This window comes from Phoxinus phoxinus (assembly GCF_949152265.1).
Source record: "Phoxinus phoxinus genome assembly, chromosome: 16".
In the NCBI taxonomy this organism is placed as follows: Eukaryota; Metazoa; Chordata; class Actinopteri; order Cypriniformes; family Leuciscidae; genus Phoxinus; species Phoxinus phoxinus.
In genome coordinates, this window is record NC_136891.1 from 26179390 (window position 1) to 26205371 (window position 25982).

Genomic DNA, 25982 nt, shown 5'->3' on the forward strand with positions numbered 1-25982 from the left:
ACCGTTTAGCTCCTCTCTCCTGTTACTTTTCAGTTTCACTTTTAAAACACTCCCTTTCTTTCACTTAGACGGAATGTGTGTGTGTGTAGTCATGAAAAAGCCTGTATATATTGTTTTAATCATTTTAATATTGTTTGATTTCATGGCTTAAAAAACAGGTAAATTCATAAAAATGTAAAAAGTTGTGTGAATTTGTGTTGAATATAATGATGTTCTAATTATGTTCAGCTGTAAAAAAAATTATAATAATAATTTGCAATAATTTGTTCTTTATTTTTGCAATGCATTTTTGTGATTTCTTTTTTGAATATCCATATCCCATACAACTGAGAAAATAATGGGAAAATCCTGTAAATTCATTGGTTAAAGGCTGCATCATGGTGTGTATGTATAAATCAGAATGGGAGGGAGTGAAGAAGTGCAATTTTTTATATTTTTATTTATAATTAAGAAGGTGGTTAATCCCAAGGCTTTTGACTGTAACAGAGGCAGCCCTCCACTCTTCAATCCCTCCCTCAGCTATTTATGGAAATTTAAATCTTAATTGCTCCATTTAAATTAATTGGAGAAAGAAAAAACTCAGCAGTTAGTCTGTTAAAATATTTATTTTCCCATGTGACTAAAGGAGATTCTCCATCACAACGCACATAAAGCTGCCCAAACTATACCAGCATCAAAGCGTGTGTGTGTGTGTGTGTGTGTGTGTGTGTGTGTGTGTGTGTGTGTGTGTGTGTGTGTGTGTGTGTGTGTGTGTGTGTGTGTGTGTTAATCCAACTTCACAGACTCAAGTCATTATAGACATTATTTAAACCCCAAAACAAGTGATGAAAATTGCAAAAGCACAGTAAGACTGATGCACACATAGAAAACATACAAAAATGTGTTTATGCACATACACAAAAGTTTTATGTGACAGTTGAAGCCAGAGGCTAAAACCAATAAACAATCTGACTATGAATATTCATGCAAGCTCACACTGGTGTTTTGTGTAATATTAAGCAGCCCGATGAATATTCCTGGAGACAAATGAAAGTGATGGGCTGTGTGTCATTCTGATCTTCCTGAGTGTGACACACATATGGTTTTTGACACACAAATAGTCTAAGGGCTAAAAGAGGCATTCTTGTGCAAAGCTTATTGACCTTTAAGGAAACTGTATGAGTGACTGAAAGCACAAATCAATAAAATAGGTATAACATCATCATAGCCTACTTCAAGTCCAGATTGTGCTATTTCATTTTTTAATATATATTCTAACAAAATCATTTTTTATTTGACCTTGTGGGCTGAAATAAGCACTAAACAACAAGAGGCAAGGAAGGAGTGTTGTCATAGGCACAATGGAAAGTTTGATTGTCAATTTTGAACATTATGTTGACTGTACACAACCCATGCTGTATAGCCTAACTTTGGACCTACATGTCAACTAACTCTCATAAGAGTATTACACTGTCTGCTTGATCTGCTAACTCTTTTTGATGGTAACTTTGCAACTATATGTCAACTTATTCTAACCCTACCAGTCTAATATAGGCCTTTTAAAACTCTAACTCGGAGTTTAGATGTAACGTTTCCAGAATGTGTTAAAGGGACCATCAATATTTCAACATTTCACAGGCTAATTAAGGTTTTAAAACGAAAAGCAATGACATTTTCATTATCACCCTACCATGTTAACACCAGGGATCCTTACACACATTCCCGCAAACACTCGTTGTCTGCAGTTCTTCTCTCGCGGGGATGCGCACGTGCACATGCATCACACAAGCACGCCATGCGGAAACTCCGAGAAATAGCCGTTACTTAGGGAATTTTTGAATTTTAAATGGCAAATCTAGCATTTAACACTTTCACCCTCCTAATAATTTATACAATAAACAGGAGCCTAAGTCACTTCCTTAATAATTTAGACATAAGCTAATGTTGATTTATTCAGCAGGGCTAGTGCCAGCAGGAGACCCGGAGGATCTGAAATGTGTATTAAAGTAGGACAGAGGCAGCCGGCGCCATAATAACATTTGGATAATTTTATTATGGCTCACGGCTCAGTTCATTTCCCCTTCTGCTCGCTGCATGAAATTGTTTGATTCTCACAGTGCCTGGAGTGAACTGAGAAGGTGCCACACGCGCACATAAACATATGCAAACACACTTTTTCCGCGCAGTTCGCAGGCAGCACACCTACTCCCTTATACCTTCGCTCTCTTTGCCATGAGTTCCTGACTGACACGTGCTAAAATCTCTCTCAAACACTCAACGAAGAGAACAGGCAGATAAATGATGTGTCTTATTACAGGAGATGCGCAAAAGTGGCAGCACTTTCTATGAGAATGGACTGAGATTAATACCTTCTATACTTCTTCTGTCAGTCAGAAAGAAAGAAAGAAAGAAAGAAAGAAAGAAAGAAAGAAAGAAAGAAAGAAAGAAAGAAAGAAAGAAAGAAAGAAAGAAAGAAGGCTGCATTTGTTTAACTAAAAGATAGGATGCTGATGGTAAAGTCTGTCTCCATAGAGAAAGACTGGAACAGTGGAGTCAGCCATAATGCTCCTGCCTCAGGGCTGAGTGTGTGTGTGTGTGTGTGTGCAATGATTTGAAATGTCCTGTTGCCATTCACTATTCTACCATCTTTCCCAGTTCCTTATCCTTTTTTTCTTAGCATGCGTAATAGGTATAGCCTAGAATCTCAACATCAATTGTGGATTTTATAAATGTTTTGAATGGCACAGCCATTCAGTGTGTGAGTGAATAGGCCTATATATTAAATGAATAAGCCATTTTATTGAGTTATTTTTCCAATGCAATAAACATATTTAGCGAGTCACACCAAAACTGGTGATAAAAAAACTCACTTTGGTTCAAAGTTCATATTTTGCCAAAAACAATGACATGCAGAGTTCACACATTGTAAACAACGAATCTCCATGACCTTTCCAGTTAGATGAAACGGATAAGTATTTTTAGAAATCATGTTATAGAAACTGCACTCAAAATGGCACATTTAGCTTTTGCAATGTTTTAAAGCTAAGCAAAATTAGGTTTAAAAAATTTTTTTATAATAAAAATCATATAATACGTTTAAAAACCATGTTTTTAGAAATGTGGTTAATTTCCACTACGTTTCAATATCACAAATTTAACAGGTTTTGTATAGTCGTGATATAGGTTTCAATCTGTGTAATGGCCCTCTCCCCCTCTGTGAGCGCGCCCGTGCGCGCACTCACCATCCATTTGCAGGAAGCGCCTGCGGCAGCGTTCCATCAAAACTAATCATAACCATTCAAATCTGCCTCCCCGCTGCAAGATGTAGGAAGGAGGACGACTGTTTTACGCAGAAAAATCACCAGACCCCCCTTTTACATCCTAGAATAAGAGAAACTGCACATTTATGTGTATTACAACTAGCTCACTCTTGTGATCGGTTAATTCACTAGTTGTTCTGAAGTGAGCAGAGATCTGCAGGGGCGTTTGTTTGAGAGCGCGCGCACTCTCTCTCTCTCTCTCTTTCTCTATCCGGGTCTGGCCCAGAGGGGTTGTGAAACCCCTGGAGCGACTCTCTGTGAATTCAGCTTCAGCTGGGCTCCATTCCTCAGCGCTTGAGCAAGGGGCGCGGACAGGAGCCCAAACACGGAGAGGTGACACGTCGCTGGATGTCCCATGTTCCAGGTGAGTAGCGCCAGATTGGGCTTTGTGGGGTTTTTTTCTACAGAGAGAGGCAGTGGGTCTTCAGAGCGCAGCTGCATGTACGCATGTGCCAGAGGATGAGCGCGTTTGGGACAAAAAAAAAATATTTATCTTCTCCCAGTTTACATCCTGTCGCTTCCCGATATGTGTAATGGCAGCGCAAAAAGACACCTGGAGCAGTTTACGTTGTCACATATAAAACTGTTCTGTAGCGTAGCCTCGAATAATTAACTGATATTGTAATGGCGTCCTCGATTAGGTTTCGCGATGTGATACGATGTGAAGTCGCAAGCTCTCTAAATGAGAGGCGATTGTGGAAAGCTATTATGAAAGTCGTTCTTTAACACAGCGGCTGCCTTGATATTCCGACTTTGTGGTTGTCAAACGGCAGGCTTGATCGCAACTAGAGTGCGTTTTCACGCATTTGCTACACTTTTGAATGTGGCTGAGGATGATTTTCTTGTTTTGTTTTTTTGCGTGTGTGTTTAGCGGCGGTTGCTATTTTTAACCGCGATGTTTAAAGTCGAGCATTCCTTCATTCTCATCTTGTAGCCGAACACCATGCAGCTGCTGCACGCTCAGAGCGCGAGCGAGAGGAACAAGACGCACGTGCGCATGTTACAATGGAATCGCCTTTTAAGTGCATTGATTGACGCACTACTATTCACTTTAAATGTATTCTCTGACCGGTGTATCGTATCTTATAAGTTGTGTTCTGTTGGCTTACAGCTGTGATGCCATGCTACCAGCTCGTGGAATTGGCATTTGTTGTCCAAGTGGATGTGTGTGGAATTGTCACCTGACATTTCAGTCTAGATATACGTCTAATTAGGTTACCTGGCCAAGGGTTGTCATCAAAACGGGAATAGTGTACTATGCAGTGTGCACGTGACTAGAGGGGCTATCTGTCTATTCATCCATCCACCCATCCATCTATCTATCTGTCTATCTATCTGTCAGTGCAACAATATACATGCGATGAAAAAAAACACACCCTGAGATTGATTTTTTTTTTAAACACATTTTTTTAATCTCAGGGCTCTTCAGCTCATGTTGCCTTACGGGATAGCAAAGTGTCCATTGGTACATCATCCTGGGATTGTTCACCTATACTGTGTGAAAGCGTTTTGTACATACGTGATTAACAAAACAGAATTCAACATTCAGAAATTATCATGCTATGTGAATACTGGTCATGCACTTATAAAGAATTCCATTCCATTGTGCAAAAGGTTCTTTATAATGGAAAAAGGATACTTTAGTTTAGGGTGTGTTCACACTTAGTTCGGTTCGCTTGGTTTGTTTGGTCCGGACCAAAAAAAAATTAGTCCTGGTTCGCTTTGCGTTTACAATTTCACATTAGGCATTTCAATGGCAAACCTAAAGATACCGAACCTAAGGGCAAATAGGGATATGTTCACATCCTGATTGGTCGGCTTTTATTATAGCCTATATTTAACTTATCGAACATCCAAAACAATATGTGCTGGGCTAAATGCACTTTTAGGGTCGCATCTTGTGACATCTTGTCCGGTTTTTGGTTCGTTTACATATCTTTGGTGTGTATTGCGTTCATATTTAATCCGAACCGCACCAGAGTTTGTTTGGAAGTGGACCGAGATCCTTCTTTTCAGCACCAGGATATAGATGGCAGCGTTCACACTTAATCAAACGAACCGCACTAACAGGGCACTCACACCAGGGTTTGTCTTAAAGTCCGCGGTAACCGGAAATTGCAAACGACTTTTCTCCAGTGTTGTGACGTATTTCCAAGTGAAACTGAATATTGAACAGAGGGAAGGGCTTTACTTTAGCGCTCCTCCTCTCCATCTCAGCTCATGGCAGAGTAACGGTTTGAGGGAGTGGTTAAGCGTTTTCAACCCAAGCCGTCAAACTGACGTTATCAGAAAAGGAACGCCATTCCAGACCGGAAGTAACTTTTCAGACTTTGATTAAAGATTACCACGGCAAACAATTTTTTTCTTTCTATTAACTTGCACGGATTAATTGTTCACCACAAGACTAGTAATATGTGCTAACAAAGTAAATTAGTCAATTTTGATTTCATGTCGACTTTAATCGAACAAAACATGCCAAGTGTGAACTCCTTAGATTATGAAAAAAAGTTTTTCACACTAAGAAAAAAGCAGTAATTTTAAGAACGGTTCACTAAAAGGTTCTTTGACCGAAATCGGATCCTATGGGGTATCAATGCAAAACATGCCTTTTGGAACTTTCCCCTGGTTTTACAGACAAGGCTTAACCTAGTCTCAGACTAAAGTGCATGTTTGAGCTGTCTTTAACTGAAAGCAACTTGCATTGACTTATCTTTAAATTTGTCAGTGCCATTGTTTGTTTTCTTGATGCACACCAGTAATGTTTTTTCTAAGGCAAGTTTATAAAAGCTACTTGTCCTAATTAAACTAAGACCTAATCCTGGCTTAATTAAAGCCCAGGCTGTAAAACCAGCCCCTTGTGGGGTGAAATTGCGCATATAGCCAGATTTGACCTGTAGAAATGAAGGTTGCTGCTTTCCTGAGAAAGCTTTGGACAGACAGAATCGGCATGTGGACGACACAGCCTCATCTGTTAAATCTGGTATAGGAATCTTGTATAACTGTAGGGGATCATAAAGTACAAATGTAATTGGTCTCGTAGAGAACACAAGCATTCCTGCACAGAACACCATCACCCACTAAAACTGCACACAATGGATCGCACGCAGCGAGCTGAATTGCTGCCCACGGACAGGGCAGAGTTGCCGAGTTTTCTGACTCATTCTTGTAGAATATTCAACATGTTAATGTGAGCTTGGAATCACCTCAAACACAGGTTACTAATCCTCAGTCTGTCTTCAGCGCTTCTCCGACACATCCATACTTTGCATATGCACCCATGAATATGGATAAGATTAAGGGCGGGATGTCATGCAAGTCTTTCCATCTTTCCGTCTCTCTCGGAGTCCCCTGCGCCACAAACATGTGAAATCAACTGTAGCCTAATGGGCCGACTTAAACGGGAACCAGCCAGCACCAGGGTTACTCTCATGAACTAAAGCTACTGAAACCATAACAAAACATGACAAAATAAACGTCAACTGAGAAATAAATATATAAAATTAAAAAAATATATACTTATTTTAGTTCAGCTAAATCCCAAAGCAACATTTCTCATATAGCCTACATTTAACTTGAAGTAAAATAACTAAAACATAAATGCATAAAATTTATAAAAAAATATATATAAATATTTAAGATGACAAAAACAAACAATGACAAAAAAAACAAAAACAAAAAAGTACAATGAAAAAGTAAATATAAAAACATATTCAAATGATTAATAAAAAAACTATAATAGATATAAATGATGATAACATTTGTCTAGCATTTGTCTAACACACAGACTGTTGAATATATATATACAGTGCTATGCATAAGTTTAGACACCCATGCTAAAGTTGACTAAAAAGAGGAATAAAAAATCATCTTTTGGAAATTGAACTTAATGCCTTAATTTAAAAAAATAGGAAAAATCCAACCTTTAAGGACACCAATTTTCTTTGTGAATGAATAATGTATCGTAAATAAATAAATGTTCTTCCTTAACATACAGGGTGCATAAGTTTGGACACCCCTATGTTAAATTCCCATAGAGGCAGGCAGATTTTTATTTTTAAAGGCCAGTTACTATATGGATCCAGGATACTCTGCATCCTGATAAAGTTCCCTTGGCCTCTGGAATTAAAATAGCCCCACATCATCACATACCCTTCACCATACCTGGAGATTGGCATGGGGTACTTTCCATAAGATCATCTCTCAATGCAAATTAAACCAGCTTTTAGGCTAACTGAAATAAAACCATGCCAATATCTAGGTATGGTGAAGGGTATGTGATGATGTGGGGCTATTTTAATTCCAAAGGCCAAGGGAACTTTATCAGGATGCAGAGTATCCTGGATCCATATAGTAACTGGCCTTTAAAAATAAAAATCTGCCTGCCTCTATGGGAATTTAACATAGGGGTGTCCAAACTTATGCACCCTGTATTTTAAGGAAGAACATTTATTTATTTACGATACATTATTCATTCACAAAGAAAATTGGTGTCCTTAAAGGTTGGATTTTTCCTATTTTTTTAAATTAAGGCATTAAGTTCAATTTCCAAAAGATGATTTTTTATTCCTCTTTTTAGTCAACTTTAGCATGGGTGTCTAAACTTATGCATAGCACTGTATACACACACACACATACACACATACACGTACACATATACACATATACACACACACACACACACACACACACACACACACACACACACACACACACACACACACACACACACACACACATATACGCACACACAAACACACACACATATATATATATATATACATATATATATATATATATATATATATGTGAGTGTGTGTGTGTGTGTGTGTGAGTGATTCAACAGTCTGTGTGCTAGACACATGTTATTATAATTTATATACTCCAGTCAGTGCATTATTGAAGCAGCGGTCAGGGAGGACCGTCATGTATACTACAGGTGCTCGATTTGATTTCCATCTCTCCCACACCGGATGCCTCGCCACATTGGTGTGTTTAAAGATGGTTTCTCTCTCTCTCTCTCTCTCTCTCTCCGAGCCGTACATACCCAGACACACACTCGCACATTCAGTAGTTACTCTTTTTTTTTTTGTCAGCCTCGGGCTCTGGCAGTAAGTTCAGCTATATCGCACCTTGGTGTTCCTCTCTCTCGCTCGCTTTCATTCTCTCCCAAGCCTCGGAGGTAGAGGCGATTTGTGATGCTGCGCTCACACTGTTTTTTAAAAAGTGCTTCCTCTGAACTTCTCTATCTCTTCAGATTAGTCAGGGAACAAATTACCTGCCTGCACATAAAAAGCCCCTCTCCAATCCTCCGCACAGCCATGTAACGAGCCTGATCTCCCTTTTGAAGAGTGGGCATGTTATTTTCCCTCTCGCCTGCAGGCTACCCTGCCATGCAAATGATTATGAAATTAAATTTAAAACTATACATGTATTCAGCCTCTCTCTTATCGCTATCTGCACAAAGCGCATACAAATCAGGCCGGGATCAGGGCGCCCGGCTCAGGACTGCACTTTAAAGCTTTGCTAATTGCTAATTGGGTATCTAGGTGTGAAATGGGCTCTGCTAACGAGAATTTAAAATGTGGAAAGGAGTGTTTCTTTTTTTTTCTGTTCTGCTCTCACTCTCTCTTTCTCGCTCTGTCTTTCTCTCTCCTTCTCTTTCCTTTGAGAGATGTCAGAGCTGTTTCTGGTGACATGCCTGTGGGCAGAAATGACAGAATGAGACAAAAGAAGAGAGGTCTCTCATTTCAAAATGGAGGCTCATCCTCACACAGGGATATATGTGTGCTGTGCGGAGGAGAGAAATGGGATACGGGTCCAACGTTACCTCGGCCGTGCGAAAAGAGGGTAGTTTAATGATTAAGGATTCGGGCTTCTAACAAAGGCTGTTGGTTGAGTTCTAGCAGAGGGTAAACCCGAGGACTCGAGTTACAGAGATCACCGTCCTGTTATATTGGCATTATGGCCTCGGGGCGAGGGACTTTATGCCGGGTTTCTCCCAAGGAACCGCGAACCTCGGCGCTGCACATTTGAGGTCTTTCGACACACCTCTTTCAGGTCATGGAGCTCTCTAATAATGAGCAGAGATTTGAATCTGGTGTGTTAGATGAGGTAGACGTCTAAATGTTTCATGCTGGAGGGTTCCAGGAGCAGAACACTGTTAAAAGTGTGAAAAGCCCCAAAATATGTGTTGCTTATAGCAAGTGATTAAAATGAACTACAAAACTGAATTCTGATTTTGCAAGAATGTTCATTGTCATTGTTTATTCTCAAAGTTCTATTCGTGGTACTTGCAATGACATGATTTTTTTTCCCTCTGGGGAAAAGAAGAAGACAATATAATTCAGACATACAATCATGACTTTTAATACAGCCTACTGTATTAAAATATAATAATAATAATTCATTGTTTTGGGGGGAGGGAAGGCATGAAGTCAAAAAAGAAAAGAAAACACCTCAAGGCTCATTTTTGAGTATAATCACGTGGTGCAAACTAGCAGAGAAAAATAAAACAGGAAATGATATCATAGAAAGGACCCCTCTTTTTATGACAAGGCAAGGTCCAGTCGTAAATGTCATGGGGTGTGAGTCGTGTGACTTTTCCAAACTATATATTTATGAATTAATTCATGATATTTGTAAAAAAAAAAAATATATAAATATAAATATGTATATATATTATATTATTATTTTTTATTTTTTTTACTTTATAAAATATTAAAAAATTACTTGTACATATTTAAATATATATTATATTTTATTATATAAATACATTGTATTCAAGGTCTAAGCAAAATGTAATTAGTTTTACTTTTATTGTTTTACTTTGTTACGCCACATGACACGTTAGACTCATTATTTAAACTTTTCTTTTAAAATAGCATGAACATTTTCCATCATAGACGCTCTTATTAGCTACTGACCCATATATTTTCCTTAAAGAAATGTTCACAAGACTATGGAAGGACTCTGGCCGTATTAGTTAATGAGTCAGATGATCGCTGTTGATTTGCTGATGGATGAATAGAGCTTTTTTTCCATCCCTCCTCTAGCTTTGAGCCCTACTGAGCTCTAAAATCCGCTTCCTCATGCGTTGCCTCTCTCGGAGGCACAGCGCCGGAGACAAACATCTGCCTTATTCTCCAGAGCCAAACCTCAGCTCTGTGCTGTTCATACTCAGACAATGGTAGCCTCGGGGTTCTCACGACACACACACACACAGGGGAGAGGAGAGAGGCGTGAATGTAGAAGCACAAATGTGTTCTTGATCAAGGTCACTCATATAGGATGATCTTGTATTAGTTTAATGACTCAAATGAAAACTGGCATATTTTGCCAAATAAATTGTATTTAGAGATTAACATGGCCAAAAGCAATTTCATCCGGAGTACTCTAGAATCATTCATACATAAAAATATCAATGTATATTTGAGTGAGCCCTGATATGATGCATTTCAGAGGGGCTCCGTTTACAATACAATAGCCTCTATTGCGAGGAAAATGAAAATCTGCTCCAGCCTGAGAAAGTCTGCAGTGAGTTCCAGCTGAGCTGTATTTGCAAATCACACATTCATGTATTTCAGAACAGCAGAAGTTAAATACAGTCACTCACACTGTCACATCAGCAGCAAGCCATATGAAAAACTGTAGGCGAGCTCAGCAAAACATTAAAATTGTCATCATTCATTCACCCTAATCCGTTTCTTGATTCTGTGGAACACAAAAGGCAACATTTTGAATAATATTCACTCTTTTCCATGCAGTGCAAATGAATGGGGACTGGAGATTTGAAGCTTCAAAAACGACGCAAAAGAACCATACAAGAGTCATATGGACCATTAAATTATAAGCGATATATTTCAAGATGAGCTCAGCTGCACGTTAACTGGATCATTGATTCAATGAGTTGATCTGAGTCAGAATTGACTCTGTTTTGTAAACGGCATCAACTGGTTCATTGAAATGTTGCCTTAAAAGAATGATTCGATCTCAAACCAGACATTATTCATTCTCTTTAAAAATGGATCTCAAGATTTTCAGTAAACTTTTATTCTTTTTCTGGTATTTTATTACTTCTAAAGACTTTAAAGATGTGTATATGTAACCGGCCCTACTCGACATGCTCCGAGCGGGATTTGAACCGGGGTGTCCGGCGTATAGGAGCCGGGCACGCCAACAAGGACACTAAAGACTGCAGCCTGTAGCACGCCTGTTGAGGACAGGAGAGTGAGGTTTACATGCTCTTACTGGCCTACGTCTGTTACATATGACCACTTTTAAGATATGGTGCTAAATTATGCTTGACAGTCCCAGACCTCATTCACTTTCATTAAATTGCAAAAAGTGTGCAGGAGAATATTATTTGAGATAATATGGGGTTGGAGTGAGAAAGAAGTTATAAAACAATATGAATTTGTAGGTGAACTGTTCCTTTTCTGTGCAGTTTCACCTGTTTAGAGTAGGGTTTTCTGCCTACTGGCCATCATTGCATACACAGACCCGTGGCTTGCACTTTATGCTGTGTTGAAATTATTCTTACCATGCACAGAAATATCAATTATCTCTCCCTCCCATCTGTCACATTCTCTCTTCCTCTCACACATACACAAAAGGCTGTATACACACACACACACACACACACACTCGAAAGTATATGGATGGCCTCAGGGTTAGACATGATCACAGCTGCTACTGGAAACTCCCAAATCAAGTCAGCCTGCCTGAGCTACATAGCCCTTTAATAATTAGCAGGTGTGTGTATGTGTGGGTGTTTTAAAGACATAATTTACTGCTTAATTCAGCTGCAGTCCAATACAGAGTATAGCTGACCGTTTGCTTCTTTCTCTCGCTGTATCTCTCCATCCCTCCATCCAAGTTTGAAAGTGTGTGAATGAGTGTTTTCATTTTGGGCAATCTATAACTCCCTTTCCCTGCACCTTTAAGAGCGCGTGCCTGTTCTCGTAGCTGAAGGTCACTAAAACGCACAAAAAGCTCTCAGCTCTGCGGTCCAATATAGCGCATGCGCAGTGCCTCGGGACTCATACACTGTCAGACTGCAATATGGCGAGAATGCCTGGCAGCGGGGACCAGTGCTGTAGAGATGATGAACCGGACCCGATGTCGGGGGATCGGGAGAGAGACGGAGGCTCGGGCGAGGAAGATGAGGAAGAGATTCAGGAGATCCAGATCACAGGGGAAGAGGGAGAAGTGTCAGAAGAAGAAGCCGAGTTAGAGTGGGAGGAGTGCGGGGAGCCTGACAGCTGCGCTGCTGCCGTGGAAACGGAGGAAGCGGTCCTTATGCGGAATACGGACCAGCTCGAGTCGGCGGCTGAGGACCCACTTTTCGCCGCTTTGGACTCGGGACCCGAGGGAGACATGCACCGCTCCAGGCTCAGCGAGAACACGCGCCTGGCCACCCGGTACGCGGTGCGAATCTTCCGGGAATACCTGACGGAGAAGACGCAAAGTACGGACTTTGAGAGCATGGACAAACACGCGCTATGCAAAGTGCTGCGCTCGTTCTACGCGGAGGCGCGCTCCAAAAGCGGACAGCTGTACAGCAAGTCTTCCCTCATCAGCATCCGGAGCTCGCTCAACCGGTACCTGAACGAGCCCCCCTTTTGCCGCACGCTGGACCTCACCAAGGACCCCGAGCTGCGCAGCGCCAACCTCGCGCTCGCTGCGGTCATACGCAAGCTGGAGGAGCAGGGCGCCGGTCCCGTGGTGCAGAAGCAAGCCATCACGCGCTCCGACCTGAGGAAACTCTACACGTCGGCCGTGTTCAGCGCCAGCTCGCCGTTCGGGCTGCTCAACAAAGTGTGGTTCGAGACTTGCATGTACTTCTGCACGAGGGGGCGGGAGAACCAGCGCGAGCTCGAGGAGGACTCTTTCGGGCTGGCCGTGGACGAGGACGGACGGAAGTTTGTGTACTTCAAAGCGCTCGGGCCGTACCACAAGTCTCGTTCCGCCTCCTGGACGAAAAAAAGATCCGACACGGACGATGACAATCTTCCCCGCATGTACGAGACCGCCACGGAGTTTTGTCCCTACGCAAGCTTCGTAAAGTACCTCACGAAGCGCAATCCTCTCTGCAAGGCTTTTTTCCAGCGCCCCCGGGATCACTGCAGCGAGACCGACACGACCTGGTACGAGAATAAAGCTATCGGCAAGAACCTGCTGGGCACGAGAATGCAGATGCTGTCGCGGGCAGCCAAACTGTCAAAGACCTACACCAACCACTGCATCGGCGCCGTCTCCATAGCAACGCTTAACGGCATTGCGGGCATCGGGTCAAAGTTAGCGCCTCTCCACGTGTCCCCGGAAACGGTCAACAACGGAGCGCACCTGCAGCACGCGCTGCACTGCGAGGACGAGGCCGAGCTCAAACCGCAGAAGGTGATCAAACGCCCGCGGACGCTCGTCTATCCGGTTAGCGTTTCGGGACCGGGGGCATCGCCGAAAAGACTCTGCGCGCGCGCCGCCGTGGAGCGCGCGGACACTCCAACGGTCACCGCGCTAGTCTCCTCTCATTGCGAACTCAACGGAGAGAGCCCTCATATGCTCCCCTCACAGGTAACAGCGATTTCATGTCTATAGCACATCGGTATAACATAAAGACAAACCGCTTTTGCCGCGTGACACGGTCTTAGAATAGCGCTAAACAATTTAGGACCAGTTTTACTAGCGACCCTGTTGTCTGTCAATCACACCAGTCAGAGGACAATTGTTTTTTCACACCAAGTGTATTTATGCAAATGAACGCATTAAAGCAACAACCGTGGGATGTTCAATTTGACTCATCTGTGTGTGTCATTTTGCATGGAACATTTGTCAGCAAATCCCAGATTTACTTCTTCATTATAATGTAAATTTTCTTATGATGTTGTACTGTATAACCAGGGCTATCTTGTGAAAGAGTGCTATCAGTCAGGAACTTTTACTCATCCTCAAGTTGTCCAAAACCTGTATGAGTTTCTTTGTTCTGCTGAACACAAAAGCAGATGTTTTGAAGAATGTTATAGTTGTGGGGCACCATTGACTTCCATATGGAGAGAGAGAGAAAATACAATGGAAGTCAACGGAACAATTTATTGTTCAGCAGAACAAATACATTTATACAGGTTTGGGACAGACTGAGAGTGAGTAAATGACATAATTTTAATTTGTGGGTGAACTAGCCTATCCCTATAACTTTGAATTATGCCACTGCTCCCCAATAATGCACTAAGTGCATTAAAACTGTGTTTTGAGGTATAGTGTTTGTATAAGATAAATACACCTTTTAAGTTAGTTATTAGATGTGCATTTGTTCTTTCTTTTTTTCGAACTCCCTATCTTTATAAACCAGTCCATCTCCATTTTTGCCGGGGGGTCAGCAGCACATCTGCCACTGGCGGTCCATTTGGGAATGTGATTAAGATTGATTTCTTTATATGTTGGTAAATATTTATTATTATGCTTTGTAGTAGGCTCCACTAGCATGCTTGCTTCAGCCTTCAGCATGAAAGTGAGTGTGAAAAATAAAAGCATTTGTTGCCTGCAGAGGAATGAGCTAATAACGCACCTGTGCAGGGCTCCAGCAAAAAAACTAAACAATGAATCCTAAATATAATGCCTGAGATGAGCTGTTTGTAGTGTGTTCTTTATCTGCATTAGGCTACATTATATTAATGATCAGAATTAAACAGCCACACTACCTGCTGTACCACACTAAAAGAATCATCCTCAGGAGTTTATACCTGTGCTTTTTTTAGTACAAACTCTATTGGCTATATTGTCATTATGAATGTTCAAGTATTTTCTGCTGTTCTTTTCTGTTTGAAGTTGCCATGCACTAAAATCACAGCATGTATGTCTTTAAAAAAAAAGGTTTGGGGTAAATATTTATTAGCGACCCCTATAGGGGGAAGAAAGTGCTGGAAAAAGCATCCTGGGAAAAAAAGCCTTGTCAATTATACACTTAATGACAATTAATTTCACATTCACATCCAATTATATCCTGTTTCCTCCTTGCTAATTATCTGATGTAAAATGAGTCTTTGCTGTTTTCTTTCATATCTTCCTTAGTACTTTGCTGTACATGCTGAGATGTGGGTGAGATGAGTTAACAGTAAAACGTTTGGGTCAGAGACTTTGAAACTTTGAGAGACTTTTTACCTCAAGCATTGAGTCATATGCATTATTTAGCCCCACCATTACATTAACATGCACACTTCCATTCATAAGTCTTTTATGCTTCAACAAAGCTGCATTTATTTGATCAAGAATACTGTAATATTACAATTAAAAATAACTGTTGTCTATTTTAATATTGCAAAGCTGAATTTTCAGCATCATTACTCCAGTCTTCAGCGTCACATGATCCTTCAGAAATCATTCTAATAGGCTGATTTGCTGCTCAAGAAATGTTTTTTTTTATCATTGTGCAGCTTAATATTTTTGTGGAAACTCTGATACAATATATTTTATTATAGGATTCTTTAAATAAAATGTAACATTATAAATGTTTTTACTGTCACTTTTGTTCAATTAAATGCATCCTTGCTGAATAAAAATATATATTTCTTATAAAAAAAATCTTTGACCTCTAACTTTTGAACGGTTGTGCATATTTTTGTCATGAGACTGTCTCAACTGTCTTTGTCTTTGTCTCACCTGTCTCTATATCTTAACCCTCTTTCTGCCTCACACTCTCAAATTACAATTAATCTACAAAAATATTCCAAAATGGGCATTTCCTGGTCACCGTAAACACTAGAGAGCTCAGCTCTATTTAAACTCACATCAGTATTAATAATTCATCTTCCCTGCTTGTTTATTTGGAGCAACCAAAATTCCAGAGTATATTTTCTTAAGTTGGTGTCAATGTCTTTCCAAGCTAATGGGAGAGCCAATAGCTCAAACTTCTCAGGCTTCCAGCACCATCCATGAGTGTGGAATAAGTTGTTTTTATTCATGTAACACTTATTTGCAATGAATGGGTTGCATTTATTTACTGCACAGTTCACCAGACTAGCTTTTTTCTTTAAGGCACATATTACTTTTGTAATGTGTGTGTGTGTATAAGTCGACTGTATTTATTTTTGTCAAAAGTCTCTGGCAAATAAATAAAGGCAAACATTTTCCAACCCATCCTCTCATTTCCTCATTGTTTACACCATGTATATAACATTACCCAGAAAATAAAAGGCTTTAAAAAAATGATGCATGAGAAAATGCCTCTTTGACCCAAGTTATTCTCCCCGGAGGCATAACACATTCAGCCACCATCAGAAAACTGCACCCGCCAAAATGCCCGCTTGTGCCAGAGATGTTTATCATTAGTGCTTTAATGTGCTGGCCTGGATACATGTTTACTTGCACGTTCTGTGTGTTACCGAGGGTTAATGCTTGTTTTTCAGGTCGCTGTGTAAAGCCAGTCTGTCGAACTCTTCCTCTCCGCATGTTTCATTCTGTAAGACAGTCGACTCGGATAGCATTACTCCACTCTGGGCGAAAAATGCATTGATATTGCGCTAAGTACACAAGTGTACTTATGTTACCGTTTACTTTTTTCTGTTTTTCATCTTTAAAGGAAATTCTGCCCATGGCTGTTTCATTGTGCCTCGGTAGAGAGCGACCATAGAGATTCAGCAAACACTTATTTCCAAGCACAAGCTGATATTATGTCAGGTGAAGCCCATGAAACGAGGCCCTACTGAGGCTAATGAGATTGTGGCTACTGTAATGATGTTCAGTGCTGACAGCGAAGTCACCATTAATGTCATAATGGGTCAATTTAATTTGTTGTAACAGTTGTCAAGGTAGAAGTGATTATCTGTGTTTATGTCGTGAAACATTTAGCACTGCGCTCCCATTCCACGCTCATGACACACACATTAACCAAAATGAAGAGGCTGCTTGAAATTGTTCCTGTTATTCCAGTTTAGTATGCAGAGACTGCTATAAGCAATTGAAAGGTTGATTCCCAAAAGTGTGTAAAAACTGTTGTCCTGTGGCATTTTTAAAATGGCACTCTAGTGTCCAAACTACCTGTTTTCTGACAGTAGGCAACGAGAGTTTGAGGCCAAAGAGGCTGTAGGTGTGTGCGGGAACCAGGAATTATCTTTGGTGTCTGCTAGTGACATCGAAATGCAAGTCACATGTTTACTTGCACAGACTCCTTTTGTGTACATTACATTGACGCATTGTATTCTAAAAAATATATATAAAAAAAAAACAGTGGTCCACAATCCTTGAAAGGGCCAAAAATCAAACTTGATTGAGGGTCATGGACTGAAAAATGTGAAAATACATTATATCCAACTATGTTATATTAAAGCTACACTGTGTAATTTCTTTTGTTGATTCTTAGCAAAAACCACTTTGTTCTTTCAAAATTATATGTGTTTATTAATGTATAATTACTTCTACCAACTAATCAAGTATTCTCGCAAGCGTTGAATCTGCCATTTATAATATATACGGGTGTGCTGCTCGAGTGGGCGGAAGCCATGTTGCGCCTCCATCTTGAAAATACATTAGCCAAAGAGGGACATACCTGGAAATTCAAGCTTCGCCTTTCGCGTTTTTACACTCAGTGGCACCGTGACGAATGCGAGGGGGAGATTACTCGCAACTGCCGGCAGATTTGAAATAATATGGCCACCGTAGGAGTTAAAACGCCCTCGGAATGGGAGGGGCTAGAAAGTAATATTAAGTTGGTAGTCACATACAATTTCACTGCTAGATGGGAGTAATTCCTACACAGTGTAGCTTTAATGTATTTTTTTTCTCTACATTTCAATGCAAGAATACAAACGCAAAAAATGAAAACTCTGTCATTTATTACTCATCCTCATGTCGTTCCAAGCCCGTAAGACTTTTGTTCATCTTCGGAACACAAATGAAGATCTTTTTAATGAAATCTGAGAGCTTTCTGTCCCTCCACTGACAGCCTCCGCAACTACCACTTTTAAGGCCCGAAAAGGTAGTAAAGACATCATTAAAAGTAATACATGTGGCTCATTCAATTTTATGAAGTGATGTGAGTGCTCTGTTTGTGCCCAAAAAAAAACAAAAACAAAAAACATGGTAAATTTGTAAATCACTCGCGTCGATTTATAAAATTGAGTGAGTAACATGGATTTCTTTAATGATGTATATACCTTTTTTAAATTCATTACATTTATATAGTGCTTGTATGGGTACTCAAAGCACTTAACATATGGAAGGGGGAATCTCCTCAACCACCACCAATGTGCAGCATCCACCTGGATGATGCGACGGCCGCCATATTGCGCCAGAACACCCACCACACACCAGCTTACTGGTGGAGAGCAGACAGTGATGCCAATCAGTACAATGGGGATGATTAGGAGGCCAATGGGCAAATTTGGCCAGGATGCTGGGGTTAGATCCCTACTCTTTTTCCGAAGGACATCCTGGGATTTTTAATGGCAGTACTTCGGTTTAACGTCTCATCCGAAGGACGGTGCTTGTTACAGTATAGTGTCCCCATTACTATACTGGGGAGTTAGGACCCACACAGACCACAGGGTGAGCGCCCCCTACTGGCCTCACTAACACTTCTTCCAGCAGCAACCTGGTTTTTGGGCCTTGGAAGTGGTAGTTGCTTAGCTGTCAATGGAGGGACAGAAAGCTGTCAGATTTCATTAAAATGGTGCTAATTTGTGTTCTGAATGTCGGGGTTGGAACGACATGAGGGTGAGTAATTAATGACACAATTTTCATTTTTAGGTGAATGATCCCTTTCAAACAAAAATATAATTTGATGTTGAATTATTTGATGTTTTAATTTCCTTTTTTCTGCCCTCTTGTGATATGACACAGCGGTCCGAATAAAAGGTCTGCACAAGCCAACTTTGGCCCGTGAGCCCTTATTTTGGCATATCTGCTTTAGACAGGCAGTAACAACTTGCTTTGCCACTGAAATGTCTTTCCTTTTCAATTGACGTTACAAATCCAAGTTACTTTTTCAACCCCTCCCTTTCAACCACCTCCATCCTGGTACATTCAATGGGCACTTTTCATGATCCAATCAAATATTGATGAATAAATTCAGTCTCTATAAAAGTATCATAGAAAGTTCATACACTTTCCTAAAAAAATATAGCTCCAAAGTTATATTCTCCTACTTCTGGTATGTTAAATGTCCACTTTTCACAATCCCGAATGCATAAATCCTTTTTGTTTGTTTATTCTCAGGAAAATCGCAGCAACAGTGTGGGCATGTCGACCCGGCCTATCTTGGCACATTCGCCGGTCTCCCCGCTGGGCACAGCTGGCATCCCCACACCTGCACAGCTCACAAAGTCCAACGCGCCGGTGCACATTGACGTGGGGGGTCACATGTATACCAGCAGCCTGTCCACATTAACCAAATACCCAGAGTCCAGGTAAATTACACACACACAGTTGCGGCTTGTCAGGGAAGTCAAGGGAGGCACAGCCTACCCAAAATTTGGATATAGGCTATTTGGATATAGGCTACAGCATTCAGCTTCACTAAACGACTGAACGTGCTTCAAGTGATAGGCTAGGACTAGGACTTATAAGTGATTAAAAATAAATACATTTTAAAGTAGCTAAAAAAATCTGACCGCTAATATTTTGTGTGCCTCCTTTATTTTAAAACCCACCAGCCGCCACTGCACACACACAGATGCAAAACAAAGAGAGATGGACAGTGTAGTAGTGTAATAGATGCAGGGAGGTGTTCAAACTAAAAGGTGTTCTTTTTACCCATTTGAATAACATCTATTCCACTGCCATCTAATGCGTTTAGCAGTCAGCCTAAAATTTCTAAATACACATGTCATCCTCTGAACACGTCTGTTCACACACAAGTCCTTCACGATGTGTGTTTGCTCCATATGCGTGTGTTTTGTGTGTGTGTGTATGTGTATGTGTCTTGTCTGTGCTCATTAGCTCACTGACCGGTATATTTCTGCAATGCCAAAGAGCATTATTGTCTTGTAGCTGCTGACTGAGTCAAACATCAGAGCACAGGCCAAAAGGAGCCTGAAGCGCTTTGAGCCAGACTAGCATCCAATCTCATAACTGCTCACATGTCTCACACGGTTTCCGCCTCCCACTGTCCTTTACAGTGGCACAGAAATATGTCTCACACATATTTTCTCATATAGGGTCCACACAGTCTGGTATAATCTATAGGCTTTGTCATATAGATGTGTCAGAGAAAGGCATTGGCATAAGTGACAGATCCATTCGGCCTTTGGCTACTTTATCCCAAACAACATCAATATGACAACGCACTCATCAAAGAGAAAGGAACAGGGCGCTGGACGATGACATTTGCGCCGTCAGGAGCAATGATGGCCGCCGCCTCCAGCCATGGCCTCCATGATGCTGATGCAGGCGACGGTTTAACCAGACTGTGCTGACCGAAAGTACTGTCAAAATCCACTGCCGTGTGTTTACGTGAGCACACGCAGATGATGTTAGATGGGTTTTAATGAACATTTTAGCTAAGTAGTTCTTTCAAGTACCAGCTAGTCACAACAATGTTCCTCGTGATTGTTTCAGTCGGGTATTCTGCGAACTTGACATCTCTTTAGATGCATGAAAAATGCAGTACATTTGTGATTCCAATATTACTGTAGGTATGATAAATCAGTCCATTGACTGGGCTTTATAAAAATCATTATATATTAATTTCACATGACAACATTTGTAGTGTATTTCAAACAAAAATACTAAAGACTTTTTTTCAATACACTAAAATATTATATGATCAATAAGTTGTGACAACAATAAGTTTTACATTGCTATAACTTTTATAAGTTATACAAGATTCAACTCATTTTTGAAGTCAGTTTAAGGTCATTTAAGTTGAAATTACTTAAAACATCCACGTTGATTGTACTTAAAATTGTAAGTAAGCTACTTTTTTTATAGTGTACTTTTAATCAGCAAAGATGCATTAAGTTGATCAAAAGTGACAGTAAATACATTTATAATGGATTTAGATTTAAAATAAATGCTGTTTTTTTATTTTTCTATTAATCAAAGAATCCTGAAGGGGAAAAAAACTATCCCATTTTCCACAAAAATATATATTTTTAATACAAAACTGTTTTTAACTATAATAAGAAAAGTTTCTTGAGCGGCAATTCAGCATATTACAATGATTTCTGACGGATCATGTGACTCTGAAGACTGAAAATTCAGCTTTGCCATTACATTTATTTTAAATTGTAATAATATTTCACATTATAACAATGTTTACAGTATTTTGATCACATAAATGCAGCCTTTGTTAGTATAAGAGATTTCCAATCTTTGGAAATGTATGGGTGTTTGCACAAGAGAAAAACCTAGGACAGCAAGTTGTTGTTTTGGTTACATCTAAATATTTCAATATCTGTTCCTCTCTCAGGATTGGCCGTTTGTTTGATGGCACAGAGCCGATCGTTTTGGACAGCCTGAAGCAGCATTATTTTATAGATCGGGATGGACACATGTTCCGCTACATATTAAACTTCCTCAGGACCTCAAAATTGCTCATCCCAGATGAATTTAAGGTAGGACTTTAAATCTGATGATGCATCAATATTATTGCTATATAGATGCTTTTAAAGAATGAAGGAATAGTTAATAATCACGATCATGTTGTTCTGAACCAATGTGCATTTTTGTTCATGAAACAGTAAAAACATATACTTTGAAGAATCCATACACAATAAAAGTATCGTAACAGCCATAAATACAGATTGAATTTTCATGTTTAGGCGAATCGTTCCTTAAATCTCAGTCTCTCTGTGCATCTGTGTGTGTAGGACTACTCTCTGCTGTACGAGGAGGCCCGGTATTTCCAGCTGCAGCCTCTGCAGGCCGAGCTGGAGCGCTGGCGTTCTGAGAAGGACTCTAGGTACACATCACGCATGTGTGAGTGTGTGGTAGTGCGTGTGGCCCCCGAGCTGGGAGAGAGGATAACGCTCAGCGGCGATAAAGCCCTCATCGAGGACATCTTCCCAGAGATAGGAGACGTCATGTGCAACTCTGTCAACGCAGGCTGGAACCACGATTCCACTCACGTCATACGCTTCCCTCTAAACGGATACTGCCACCTCAACTCTGTACAGGTGCGGAACACCTTATACACGCCTGGCAATCGCATTTGTTTGTTTGTTTGTTCGTACATTTGTTCATTTGTTTTTTTATTTAGTTAATTTTTATGAAGCATTTATCTTTTTTTACTGTTTGAGGATTCATGAGTGTTGCAAGTTAAGAACTTTTAAGAGATGGTTCACTCAAAAATTAAAATTATGTTATTAATTACCCTCATGTCGTTCCAAACCCGTAAAACTTTCGTTAATTTTCGGAACACAAATGAAGATCTTTTTGTTGAAATCTGTGAGCTTTCTTCCCTATCAATTTTCATTTTTGGGTGAATTAACCCTTCTAGTCATTATAAACGTTAAGTCGTTTGGCATAATCTTTTATTATTTCTTTAAAAAAATAACAAACCTGCTTGACTGCTTAATAATAAATGTTAAACTTTTGTCCGCTAATCAAAGTCATGCAGTGCGACCAAGATGCAGGAAAAAATATATAAAACTATGATATATACAAAATATATCATAGAGAGGACCCTTACATGACTGCAAATAAGTCTCTTAAAATATCTGATAATTTACACTTTTTATGGCAAGGCAAAGTTAGTTTAGGTTGTCATGTGGTATGACTGCCCAAAAGTATTATGGTATTTTAAAAATAATTATATTAATTTGATATGTAATTGTTATATTAATAATAATTAATTATTTATAAAAATATATATATATAGATGTGTGTGTGTGTGTATATATATATATATATATATATATTGTGTACATAAATTTTTACAAATATGTGTGTGTGCGTGCGTGCGTGCGTGCGTGCGTGTGTGTGTGTGTGTGTGTGTGTGTGTGTGAATATATATCATGTATTGCACACATATATATATATATATATATATATATATATATATATATATATATACTTAAACTTTTTCAGTATACTTTTTTCTTTTAGATAATTATTAAGATGTGTATACTCGCTATAATTTATCTACAGTGCAAGGAACATTTAATTTTGTACTTTTACACCACATGTAACCACTTTAAATGAAATCTGCAATCTGCAAACGACATCCAGGAGCTTTAGTTGATTTAGCATTAGAAACTATAAACACTGGCCAATAATTCATGTCCGGTATGAATGTACAATATGAGCAAAATTTTTCCTATACTGTTCTCTGTAAACATTTGTGTGTGTGTGTGTGTGTGTGTGTGTGTGTGTGTGTGTGTGTGTGTGTGTGTGTGTGTGTGTGTGTGTGTGTGTGTGTGTGTGTGTCTAGAGGCTGTCTAATCCTGTTTGCTTATTAAATCTTTTGGCCCCTGGCACTTGCCGTCACACTAATGGAAGCAGGAGATTGAGAAAAGCAGAGGCAGAAGACAGGAAAGAAAAATGAGAGAAAAAGAGAGTTGAAGGACAAAAGCATGATGGAAAGTCACAGAGAACAGACAGACAGAAACTTTGACCTGTAAATGGGAGGTTGTGGGGAAGGAAATACCCAGAAGAGAAGGATGGTGAAAGACTGTAGATGGAGGGAGAGAGTGAAGGGGAATTTAGTGACGCAGCGCTGGAGAGCAAAAGAGGAAGGCACATCCTGAAGGCTCACTAATGGAATGTGATCTCACAGTTCTGTGGAGCGAAGATCTGCACGACTGGGAGAAACGGCGCAAGAGGGAGAAACAGACAGACAGAAAGAAAGACGGAATAAGCACGTGGTTTAAGTATCTCATTTGATTCAGTTGAGAGAGCTGCTGGACAGATGGTTTATAACACTTTTGCTGTGTTGTGTTTCTAACTGAAGACGGCAGTGATTCTGTGCCAGGGGTGTTCAATTAAAGGGATAGTTCACACAAACATGAAAACGCTGTCACTATGTACTCGGCGTTCCAAACCTCTATGCTGTTGTTTTTCTCTGTTTTCATACAATGATCATTTTCAAGCTCCAAAAAGATTTAAAACATCTTATAAGTAGCTCATTTATTTGCATATTATTTAGAGATTAATTCAAGATATTCTCTGAAAACAAGGCTTAATCTCATCCAGTTTTAGGGCACATTAAATTGATCGAGGGAAGTTATAGTAAAGACAATTATAATGGTACAAAATATTTCTATATCAAATAAATGCTTTTCTTTTAACTTTTATAATTCATCAATTAATCATGAAAAACATTTTGTTTGCAAACATATTAGCACAACTGACTATTTTCAACACTGATAATTATTTTGAGCAGCACATCAGCATATTGGAATGATTTCTAAAGGATTGTGTGAGTAATGCAGCTGAAAATTCAGTTTTGAACTACATAACTACAGGAAAAACACATTTTGATCAAATAAATGCAGCCTTGGTGAGTTTAAGAGACTTCCTTCAAAACCATTACAAATTGTACCGACCCCAAACTTTTGAACGGTAGTGTATATTAATTCTTTGGACTGTTGATATATGGTTGATATATGATATATTGACTAGAAAAGATAACGCTTTGGTGTGTGTTTGGTCATTTTTGTGCTCATCAGGTTCTGGAGCGACTGCAGCAACGAGGCTTTGAGATTGTTGCTTCTTGTGGAGGTGGTGTGGACTCAACCCAGTTCAGTGAGTACGTTCTGAGGAGAGAGCTCAAACGAAGTCACCGTGGGGTCACGACCTCCGTCATTCGAATCAAACAGGAACCGATGGATTAGCTGCCCGCTCTGACAAACAATAAACTGGATATGGTATTTTTAACTGAATATAAGGGATGTTTTGATTTATGTTGTAATCCTAAGAGACATTTTTTCATTGGTACTGTCCCTAAATAAACACTTTCAGATAAGAAAAAAATATTGCTTAAAAATCATATAAGAACTGTTTCTGAACTTCTCTGGCCACACTGATAGGCCTATATTTGATTCTCTTTATGAGGGTTTGTTTTAAAACTTCAAGACCGCCAGATTGCACTTTTGCTGGATTTGTCTTCACCATGACAGCTGAGTGGAAAAGGATGTTAGACTCTATATATGACATCCTGTAAAGAATTTCATCTGCCATACTTATGTAATAAGTTGTTTGATGAATGATTTATGTTGCTGATGATCTTCAAGTGTTTCTCTCATAAATAGCATATCACACCAGAGAGGAATATCAGCTCTAATTAGAAAAAGACATGAACACACATAAAGGTTAAACCACAGCTGTGGGTTTCTGGAGGATCAAATGATTAGATGAATCCTCATTTTGTCAAACACAGAAATGAAACTGAATGATCTGAAAGATTTCATTAAAAAGTATATTTCTTTCCACCACTGTTCTTCATTATTAACATTTTAGCAGACAGGTTAAAATTGAAAAACTGTGAGCCAGTCAGAAGAATTTATCTTTTAATCTTACACACATACACCATTTTCTTCTTTAATTTGTCCATAAATTTACAGTGTCTGGCTACACTTACAACTGGTTTATAATCCATGAGATTAAGGTTTGAGAAGAATGTAATGTGATATTGTTAATAAAAGTTTTTAAAAATCACCAAGACTTGTTTATACATTGGAAAATATGTCTAAAACAGAAAGTAGGCCTACAAGATTCAAAGGTAGGCTATGTCTTTTCAATTACATTTAAATG

General features: G+C 39.6%; 1 protein-coding gene across 1 annotated transcript; it reads left to right on the forward strand.

Moving 5' to 3' along the window:
• Positions 1-3160: 3160 nt before the first annotated feature.
• On the forward strand, positions 3161-25883 carry kctd1 (potassium channel tetramerization domain containing 1). The gene is made up of 5 exons (XM_079584767.1): positions 3161-3663; positions 19506-19696; positions 21700-21844; positions 22100-22405; positions 24899-25883. Exons 1-5 carry the CDS (start codon positions 3655-3657, stop codon positions 25061-25063), a joined length of 816 nt encoding a protein of 271 aa, XP_079440893.1. The 5' UTR covers positions 3161-3654; the 3' UTR covers positions 25064-25883.
• Positions 25884-25982: the final 99 nt, after the last annotated feature.

What these genes read in the sequence shown, in the direction of transcription:
- kctd1 (XM_079584767.1), top strand. An exon ending in ACCAAATACCCAGAGTCCAG is followed by an intron (nt 19,697 to 21,699) that starts GTAAATTACACA and finishes TTCCTCTCTCAG; the next exon opens with GATTGGCCGTTTGTTTGATG. An exon ending in GCCACCTCAACTCTGTACAG is followed by an intron (nt 22,406 to 24,898) that starts GTGCGGAACACC and finishes TGTGCTCATCAG; the next exon opens with GTTCTGGAGCGACTGCAGCA.